The 9,830-nt window shown below is 41.0% G+C and overlaps 1 protein-coding gene across 1 annotated transcript; it reads right to left on the bottom strand.

The window, feature by feature from the left end:
• Positions 1–1,186: 1,186 nt before the first annotated feature.
• LOC148355892 (ras-related protein Rab-11B-like) lies at positions 1,187–8,275 on the bottom strand. The gene is made up of 5 exons (XM_088350360.1): positions 8,110–8,275; positions 4,669–4,864; positions 4,405–4,598; positions 3,017–3,097; positions 1,187–1,555 (listed from the first exon to the last, which is right to left on the bottom strand). The coding sequence occupies exons 1-5, from the start codon at positions 8,147–8,149 to the stop codon at positions 1,410–1,412; spliced, it is 657 nt and encodes a 218-aa protein (XP_088206486.1). The 5' UTR covers positions 8,150–8,275; the 3' UTR covers positions 1,187–1,409.
• Positions 8,276–9,830: the final 1,555 nt, after the last annotated feature.

Below are 9,830 nucleotides of genomic sequence, written 5' to 3'. Positions count from 1 at the left end.
TAGTATGTCGAAAATGTAAAAAAAAAATACCTAAGGAGGGGTAGTATGTCAAATGTTTAGAAAAAAACCTAAGGGGTTAGTGTTTTGAAAATGTAAAAAACAAATACGTAAGGGGGTAGCATGTCGAAAATGTCGAAAAACACGTACGGGGTTAGTATGTCGAAAATTTAAAAAAATATATGTAAGGGGAGGTAGTATGTCAAAAAAGTTGAAAAAAACTAAGGGGTTAGTATGTCGAAAATGTCAAAAGAAATTAGGTAAGGGGTATGTTGAAAAAAAAACAAGGGGTTAGTATGTCGAAAAATTCAAAAAAAAAATACGTAGGGGGAGGTAGTATGTCAAAAAAGTTGAAAAAAACTAAGGGGTTAGTATGTCGAAAATGTAAAAAAAAAATACCTAAGGAGGGGTAGTATGTCAAATGTTTAGAAAAAAACCTAAGGGGTTAGTGTTTTGAAAATGTAAAAAACAAATACGTAAGGGGGTAGCATGTCGAAAATGTCGAAAAACACGTACGGGGTTAGTATGTCGAAAATTTAAAAAAATATATGTAAGGGGAGGTAGTATGTCAAAAAAGTTGAAAAAAACTAAGGGGTTAGTATGTCGAAAATGTCAAAAAAATACCTAAGGAGGGGTAGTATGTCGAAAATTAAAAAAAAAAAAAACCTAAGGGGTTTGTATGTCGAAAATGTCGAAAAAATGCGTAGGGAGGGGTAGTATGTCGAAAATGTCAAGAAATTAGGTAAGGGGTATGTTGAAAAAAAAAAACTAAGGGGTTAGTAAGTCGAAAATGTTAATACCTAAGGAGGGGTAGTATGTTGAGAAAAAAACCTAAGGGGTTAGTATGTTGAACCCCCCCCCAAAAAAAATACGTAAGGGGGGGTAGCATGTCGAAAAAAAAAAAACGTAAGGGGGGGTAGTATGTCAAAAAAAAAACCCTAAGGGGTTAGTATGTTGAAAATGTCAAAAAATTACGTAAGGGGGGGTAGTGTGTCGAAACAATGCCACTGATCACGTTGCAGCGTTATTCACCAGTGCCATCTAATGGTGCTTTAAAAATGATTCCAAGTACGTACCTGTAAAAGCCTTTACTACAGGTCCCCACCAGATGGCGTACTTTACACCCTTGCTTCCACATGAGTTCCCATTAATAGCCTTGAATTTTGTTATGAAGTTCACAATGACGACATTTAAAGTTTGATCATTTTATTGTAAACAAACTTAAGAAAAAAAGTAACACCGACAACTATAAGCAATTAAGCGTTCAATAAATACAGAACGGCAACATTTTATAAACATATTTGGCATGATGCAGTCGGAGACGAGAAGTCACTAACACTGTTTGGTCTGCGTTGAAATGCTTTGCGACGGGGAAAATGAGACTCGTCTCAGGTGATGAATGAGGATGAAGGTCACAGATTCTGGCAGCATTGCACTCGGGGCCCCCTGTGGCCCTCGCTCGTGGGGGGGACGCTTATGTCCACCACGTTGTTGCCCGGCGACTCGTCGTGAGCGCTACGCTCGGCCATTTGCTTTTGAGAGACGATTCGGTAGATTTCTGGAACCAAAACGGGAAAATGAGTCATCAATAAGCCACGATGCATTAAATTATCCTAACTATAGAGTAGGGCTGCAACAACGAATCGATAATATTGATTATTAGCAACTATTTACCTCACCGATTCTCGTGTTGTGCGAATTCTGAGCACGTTAAATCACTTATGTACATCGGATCTCTAAAGTGGTAGGGTGTAGTACTCCTATGGCCCGGCAGAGGGCGCCACGAGGCCGTTTTTTTTAAAAGCGTCTTTTTGAATTGAAAATGGAATCATTGCAAACAAATTGCCATTTAACGATCAGACTACAACGTTAACCATTTTCAAGACAACAAGGTGTTGCAGAAACAAAGGAATAACCTGAAAATAAGCGTAAAAAGAACAATTTTCGTTGATATGTTTATATAAACGCAAGGGGAAGACAGGTTCTTAAAGCATTTGGCTGTATATATAATTTGCACATTGAGAACGTTTATCATCAAAGATGTAACCCAAAAAACAATTCGTCATAACAGTTTGACAGATAAAATGTTGCTACACGTAAAATCGAATTTATTTCTTAGTTTGTTTTGCAAAAGTTACAGGTTATTCTGTTATGTGCACTATTTATTTGCTTAAAAATGTTTTTAACAATCTGATCGATTCATCGTAATCGACCGATTCATGGATTATCAAAATAATCGCTATTTACAGCCCTACTATAAAAGCCCCCAAAAATGTGACTTTAGTGATCTGTGTTGCATACACAAGATGCATTCCATTGTTTCATGTATAACCAGTATATCCGTGCAATGATTGATCAGTCGCTAGGTGTCACTGTTGATCAACATTGTATGCAAGAGGACTTAAACCTAGGTCACAGAAATGAGAACACAAACACTTAAGCAGCAGCGATGTAGTCGACACACGAAAAGGCATTCGATTGTTTGTGGAACACACAAAGAATAGAATAGTTGGATATCTTAGCTGGGAAACATGTGAGACAAGAGCTTGAAGCCTTACCTGGTACCTTATCAAGTTTGATCATGAAAACTAAACACTATTTTACACACTTTTCTAATGGTAAGTTTAGGCGTTTCTAAAAAGATGATCCGTTCACAACACTACAAACTTTTTAGACATTGTGAAAGAGTTGTAAATGTTTGACTTTTCTTTGTAGAAATCAATCTATGATTGTGCACACTTGCGCGTGATAATCCTGCGTAAAGAATCGATTAGAATGATGTAGGGTATTTCATTGGGTAACCAATGCGTCAATACAAGCCCTCAGAGGTTGTCACAGTCTAACGACCATGAAAACAAACTTGTCATGGTCGAAAGAGGTGTCGATGGTCTTTCGGCGGGCTAAGTAGGTAGCCTATTTATATTGATATTTGACGCGGGCTCTGGTATTAATATTTCATAGATCAACGGATTTGGTGGTTTTGTTAAATTTACGGTAGTTTCGGATTAATAGTGCTCACCTGTTAAAATGTTCTTGAAGGCTTCTTCTACGTTTGTGGAGTCGAGGGCTGACGTTTCGATGAATGACAGCGTGTTCTTTTCTAAAAAGAGAGATTATTCACTGACACCCATTTTCCATTAACAGAAGACCCCCGGGATACAGCGACCCCACCTTATGACATTTTCACTTCACATTGTGAAATAACATCTTATATCAGGCCTTATTTGCAGCATTTTCTTAACAACTAATTCCTTCTTAATCACAGTTAATGGGGAGCAGAACCCCACAGGCATATGGTCGAGGGATAATGGATTGCATCACACAGGCGCTGTTAATTTTAAGTGGAAAGAATGGGAAAAAAAGAGGTGGCGTTTATGACACAAATTTGCTCTCAGCGCCTGCTCAGAAATTGTTGACTGGGGATAATGGATCACAGCCATAACAGTGTGTTTCATTATAGAAGGGTGAAAATAGCATCGGCCCGAACTGCAAGCTCTTACTCCAGGGATAATGGATCCGCAAGAGTAGAGTTAATTTTAGGTGTAAATGGGAAAAAAGTAGTGCCGTGCGTGACCAAATAAGCTTTTTGGGCTCCTGCTCTCAGCAAGTCAACCGGAGATGATGGATCATTGTACGCCACACCTAAAAACGAGCCTTCTGCCAGTTCCCGCTCACATCAATATGGGGATAGTGGATAATGGTTTGCAGCTGCGCAGTGTAATTTAAACAGAAATAAATTCATGACAAAAGGAGCCACCAGGCCTGACAAAAGTGCGCTATGACGGATATAACGGATCGTGGCTCCACAAGTGCAGTTCACTTAACGGAGGACACAACAACAAAGAAGACCGTAGCTCAGGAGGTAAAATCCTCGTCTTTGGATCAAGAGGTAACAGGTTCGATTCCCAGCTCTTCTGGTCATATGTTGAAGGGTCTTTGAGCAAGACCCTGAATCCCTGATGGTAAGCAGGTAGGTGCTTTGCATGGATGATGCCTGCTATCGGTGTGTGAGTGTGTGTGTGTGTGAATGAGTAAGTGTGAAGCGCTTTGGGAGAGCTTTATTGACTTAAAAGGCGCTAAATAAACGCAGAACATTAACATATACACAAATGCTTTACCAGCCCCCACTATGCCTAAACCAATTCATTTTGAATTCGCTGTTACCGTGCATCCCCTTGCTACCCCACTGCACCAGCTCAAGTCACCTCACACTAAAAAGGTATCTCATTTTTTCCCCTTATATGTAGATATAATCATACATGGTATTTAACACATAAGTACTTACTATACAACACACTCATTTATTTATTTATCCCCCTCCATACAGCAATTGTATTTTGCAATCCCCACCGGAGGGATGTTGTATCCGGGGGTCTTTCACATACGGTTTTCTTAACAAGAACTCACCAGCGAAGGCCCTCGCCTCATCGGTGGGCACGGCCCTGAGGTGTCTCAGGTCGCTCTTGTTGCCCACCAGCATGATGACGATGTTGTTGTCGGCGTGGTCCCGAAGCTCCTTCAGCCAGCGCTCCACGTTCTCGTACGTCAAGTGCTTGGCGATGTCGTACACCAGCAAAGCACCCACCGCACCGCGGTAGTAACTAGAAAGGAGAATACACTATCAACTTAGCTAGCAAACAAAAACCAATGGGCTCCCTCTGAGCCACCTACGCGGAGGTGATGGCCCGGTAGCGTTCCTGTCCAGCCGTGTCCCAGATCTGAGCCTTGATGGTCTTGCCGTCCACTTGCAGGCTGCGAGTGGCGAACTCCACCCCGATGGTGCTCTTGCTCTCCAGGTTGAACTCGTTGCGGGTGAAACGCGACAGGAGGTTGCTCTTGCCCACCCCAGAGTCTCCGATCAGAACCACTGCAGACAGGCAGAAAAACAATTATTATAGAGAGTTCTTAGTCCTAGAGAGGAATGGGCGCCACCGGGCTGTACTTGCCCAAGACACACCAAGGGAAATGGTGTCCCAACAAGCTTTATTTTTAGAATACAGATTCAATGCCTTTCAAGACTTGTCAAGCATCCGTGGGAACCATGAGACAGAAGTGGAGTTTAAAAAGAAATATTTAGTTACAATTGACACCTCCCGCATCGCCAAAAACAAACGAAAAATAAAAATGGATTTATCGAAGTAATTGGGCTGATGAACACAGGTGAATGCAAAAACCTCAAAGGACAGACTGGGAAAACAAGACAAAACATGCACCCAAATCTTTACGAACAATTTTTTTAAAGCAAAACTATGTTGGCGATAACAATACAATATATTTTCTCACCATACCTGTCAACTTCAGGTCATTTCTTCCTTTATTAATAATTGGAATTCCCCTTATTAAGCAATGATAAACCTTGCAAACACAACACGGTACCTATTTACTCACAGCAAGACAGACTATGTAGTATGAAAACAATGATAATTTGAAAAAACACAAACCATAGTGTTAAAATAATATTAATAAGAATAAGTTTAACCACTAGCGCATGTGCGGCACAGTTCATGTCTTGGGAAACTCCTGCGTGGGTTCAAATCCAGCTCCAGACTTCCTGTGCGGAGTTTGTATGTTCTCCCCGTGCTTGCGTGGGTTTCCTCCGGGCACTCGGGTTTCCTCCCACATTCCAAAAACATGCATTTCAGGTGAATTGGCCGGTCCAAATTGTCCCTAGGTGTGAATGAGCGAGTGAGTTGTCTGTCCCCATGTGCCCTGCGATTGGCTGGCAACCAGTTCAGGGTGTCCCCTGCCCACTGCCCGATGATTGATGGGATGGGCTCCAGCACCCCCGCGACCCTACTGAGGATAAGCGGTGCAGCTGATGAGATGAGATGAGAAGTTTAACCACATCCTAAATACTGGCATAGTCATTTATCATTTTATCGTACTGTTAAAAAGACTGCAGAGTCCAGGACTTGAAATCAAAAACATTTTTTATTCATGACTAAGAGTGAATATTGACATTAAATGAAAAAAATTATAAAATATGATAATGTTAAAAAATGTAATTGAATCATTTTTAATAAAATAAATCCTGTGATTTTATGGCAATGGTAATCAGACTATTGTTGAGTTTATGCCAGGAGTGTCAGTAAGAAGAACAAGAACAAGTAGTAAGGAGAACCCACTAGTAAGAAGAACAAGCAGTAAGAAGAACAAGTAGTAAGAAGTAAGTGGGTGCGTGCATACACAAAATCTTCACTTAAACTACCTGTGAATCCAGGAACAAAGCTTTAAGTCAGGGAAATCTTTAGCTAAGGGGTTGTTGTAAGAAGTCTGTGGTTTGCAATAATCTGTGGTCTGTGCAGCCCTTTGAGACTCCTTGTGATTAATGGCATCACAAATAAACAGGACTTGACTTGAAATGTTTTTGAGCTTTCCCTTGCCCTCATGTAGGTTTTAGATCAGGGAATGATGTCATAGTAGTCTGGAGTTTGCAATTGTCTGTGCTGCAGGGTTCTAATAACTATCCCGTAAGGGAATTGAACCCCGGTCTTCTGCGTGACAGGCGCAGACATTGTCCACTACACTTCGTAACATTGCTAAAATCCGTTCAATACTGTCTCAGTCGGATGCGGAAATTATAATTCATGCATTTGTTACCTCCCGTCTCGATGACTGTAATGCACTACTCTCCGGTCTCCCGAAGTCTAGAATCAAGTCTCTTCAGCTGGTACAAAATGCCGCAGCGAGGCTTTTAACTAGGACAAAAAAGTACGATCACATAACACCGATTATGGCTAACCTGCATTGGCTCCCAGTTAGCCAAAGATGTGACTTCAAAGTTCTCTTAGTATTGTACAAAATCATACATGGACTTGCTCCCTCTTATCTTTCAGATCTGATCTGCCCCTACGTCCCGGTCCGAAGCCTACGATCTGAGAGTGCCGGTCTTCTGGTGATCCCGAGAGCAAAGAAGTGTTCTGCTGGTTCGAGAGCGTTCTCCATCCGGGCACCGGTGCTGTGGAACGCTCTTCCCCCTGAGATCCGATCTGCAACCTCAGTGGAAATGTTTAAATTTAAACTTAAAACTCACTTCTACTCCATAGCATATGAATAACCTACTCTTCTCGTCGGCTGAAAAATAGTCTGTGTAATATAGTGTAATAATCTGTGATGCCCTTTGAGACTCTTCGTGATTTAGGGCTATACAAATAAAAATGACTTGACTTGACTAACGAGGTGTAAATATAATGGAAGCTAGAGCTCTTGTTGGTGATAGGAATGAGTGGAAAGGTGTTGTGAAAGGATAGTGGGATGTTTGGATGCGTTCTAAGGGATGGGCAGGGCACCTGTATGATGCGGCAGGGGTAAACCAGTGAAAGCTGTCGGGCCCTGTTGTCACCCTGACCCGAGTGACAAGGCCGTTTCATCTGGAGAGACGGAAGCATGACCAATTTAGGTGCCGAGGTGCTCAACTTGTTTGGGCTGGCCATTGTCCAAAATGTTTGTGTGTGTTTTTTGCATGTGTGTCTTGCTGTCGGTCACCCTTCTTGAGGGATATGACCAAGATAGATACACGTCAATTCCAGAGAGTTTGCACCCAATTAAAGACACAAATATATCTGTGCTCAAATTAATCCACAAAATCTATCATCAGATTAGAAATAATTAACGTTGGCGTGGGGAAAATTACCACCTGTGCACACTGACTAATTGACAAGCTTTTGCGTTCGAACAGTGCCAGGAAAACACCAGATAAACCTCAATCGCTCTCGGCTTATTTCTGCCTTTGCGATGACAACTTGAAATTATATAATAGTTTGCCAAAATCTATTTCCTGCGTGCAGGTTTAATCCCCCAAATGCGTTGTTGACAATAAGCTAGCGTTAGCCATTAGCATGCTAGGCTGTCACCCTCCCGAAAAATGCGCAAAGAAGAGGAACCGAGCAAAAATGGATGAAAATATAATCACTTGTTTACTTAGTAACCGGGGATATGATCTAAGTAGGGGATGACATATTTGGCAATAGCCTCGACAAAAAGTGTCATAATAAACCGGGGGAACGAGTTAGCATTAGCCGCAAAGCATTGGCAGCGGGTGGTGCTCATGACGCGCGTGTTGATCGATTGACGTCCATGGGCCAAAACGACTTTAGTTTTCTTTTGATTTACCTTTGAAGAGAAAATCATACTCGTCGTCTCGGTTCGCCATGCTGTCATTGACGATCCGCCACTCGGTCCTCCTTTTCGATCGCTTGAGCAAAGGGACGGCGTGAGATGACGTCACTGACCGGAAACGCAAAGTGACGTAACACGCGCCCCCAAACTGAAACGGCGTCGTTATGTAATATGATCAATTAGGAGTCTCTCATCTCATTAGCTGCACCGCTTATCCTCAGTAGGGTCGCGGGGGTGCTGGAGCCCATCCCAGCAATCATCGGGCAGTGGGCAGGGGACACCCTGAACTGGTTGCCAGCCAATCACAGGAGTCATCATTTGAGATTAAGGCTTTGAGGTTAGAGAGAGAAAAGAGAGAAAACAAGAGACAAAGAATAGAGAGAAATAAACAAATGATTAATAAAAATAGATAAGATGTAGAAAAAGAAAGGAAGAAAGAGAAAGAAGGAAGGATAGAAACAGAGCGAGAGCAACAATCAAAGAGAGAGAAAGAGGTAGAAAAAGTAAGACGATATGAGAAAGAAAGAAAATATAGAAAGAGAACGAGAAATACATGAAGGATTAAAAAAAGAGAAGAGAAAGAATGAGAGAAAAGGGAGACGAGAGAAAATGAGAAATAGAACAATAAAAACGGGATTAAAAAAAGGAAAGAGGTAGGAAAAAATAGAAAGCCACAGAGAAAAAAATAGAACAAGTTAGAGGGAAAGAGAGCAAGGATTAAAGAGAGCAAGAATGACAGATGGAAAGAAGGAAAGATGAAAAGAAAGGATTCTAAAAAGAGAAATATGTCGTCAAAGAAAGATAGTAAGAGATAAAGAAAGAAATATAGAAAGAGAATGAGAATAAAAGAAAAGATTAAAGAGAGGAGAAAAAAAGAGAGGAGAAAGAAATAGAACAATAAAAACAGGATTAAAGAAAGAATAAGAAAGAGGTATGAAAAGTTAGAAAGTGACAGAGAAAGAAAGAAAGTTAAAGAGAAAGAAAGCAAGGTTTAGAAAAAAGACAGAAAGAAATAAGGAATGATGGAAAGAGAGGATTCATAAAGAAAGAGTGAGAAAAGGGTAGATAACGATAGTAAGAGACAGAAAGAAAGAAGGGAAGACAGAGAGAGAGAAGGAGAGAAAGATAAATGAATAAAGAAAGGAAATTTAAATAAAGAAGAGAGAATTACCTCCTGCTCCAGTTGCTTTGTGAGCGGCGCCTGTCTTTGGCGACATCAAGTGGACATATTTAAAAAGTTCAGCTTGTTTTTCTCTTGCACTTTTCTCACTGTTGCCTTGGCGGGCCTGATCCGGCCCACGGGCCTTATTGTGGACACCCTGCATAACACATTATTAAAACACTCGAATAAATGAATGTCCTTTTTTTGTCATTTTACAAGTATAAGGAAATTGGAGGGCTTCCTCCTTTAAAAGGTAAAAATGTGCAGGGATAAGATTTTTTTTTTTTATATATTAAAGGGACAGTGTGTCATATTTAGTGCCTCCTACTGGAAAAAAAAACAATTCGTTCAGTAAAATTAAAACACATTCATTTGAATAAAAGGCAAAAATCCTGAACTATGACGCTAATGTTATTCTCGATAGTGAAATCCCTACCTAAATGTCACCGCCATGTTGGTCAGGCATCTTGCTGCTCCGCTGTGCTCTGTGACACTGCTTTTCGTTGGCACCAAACAATACAGTGACATCTAGTGGTCAAATACTACACATTGG

The sequence above is a fragment of the Urocampus carinirostris genome, chromosome 12, assembly GCF_059441175.1.
Source record: "Urocampus carinirostris isolate Australia breed hairy pipefish chromosome 12, RoL_Ucar_1.0, whole genome shotgun sequence".
Lineage (NCBI taxonomy): Eukaryota > Metazoa > Chordata > Actinopteri > Syngnathiformes > Syngnathidae > Urocampus > Urocampus carinirostris.
Note: the sequence above shows the minus strand (reverse complement) of the source record. Positions and strands in the feature narration are given on the sequence as shown.

Coding starts and splice junctions, on each gene's coding strand:
- LOC148355892 (XM_088350360.1), bottom strand. CDS start 8,149: ATGGCGAACCGAGACGACGAGTATGATTTTCTCTTCAAAG. Junction 4,865..8,109: donor GTATGATTTTCTCTTCAAAG/GTAAATCAAAAG, acceptor GCCTGTCTGCAG/TGGTTCTGATCGGAGACTCT. Junction 4,599..4,668: donor TACCGGGCCATCACCTCCGC/GTAGGTGGCTCA, acceptor TCTCCTTTCTAG/TTACTACCGCGGTGCGGTGG.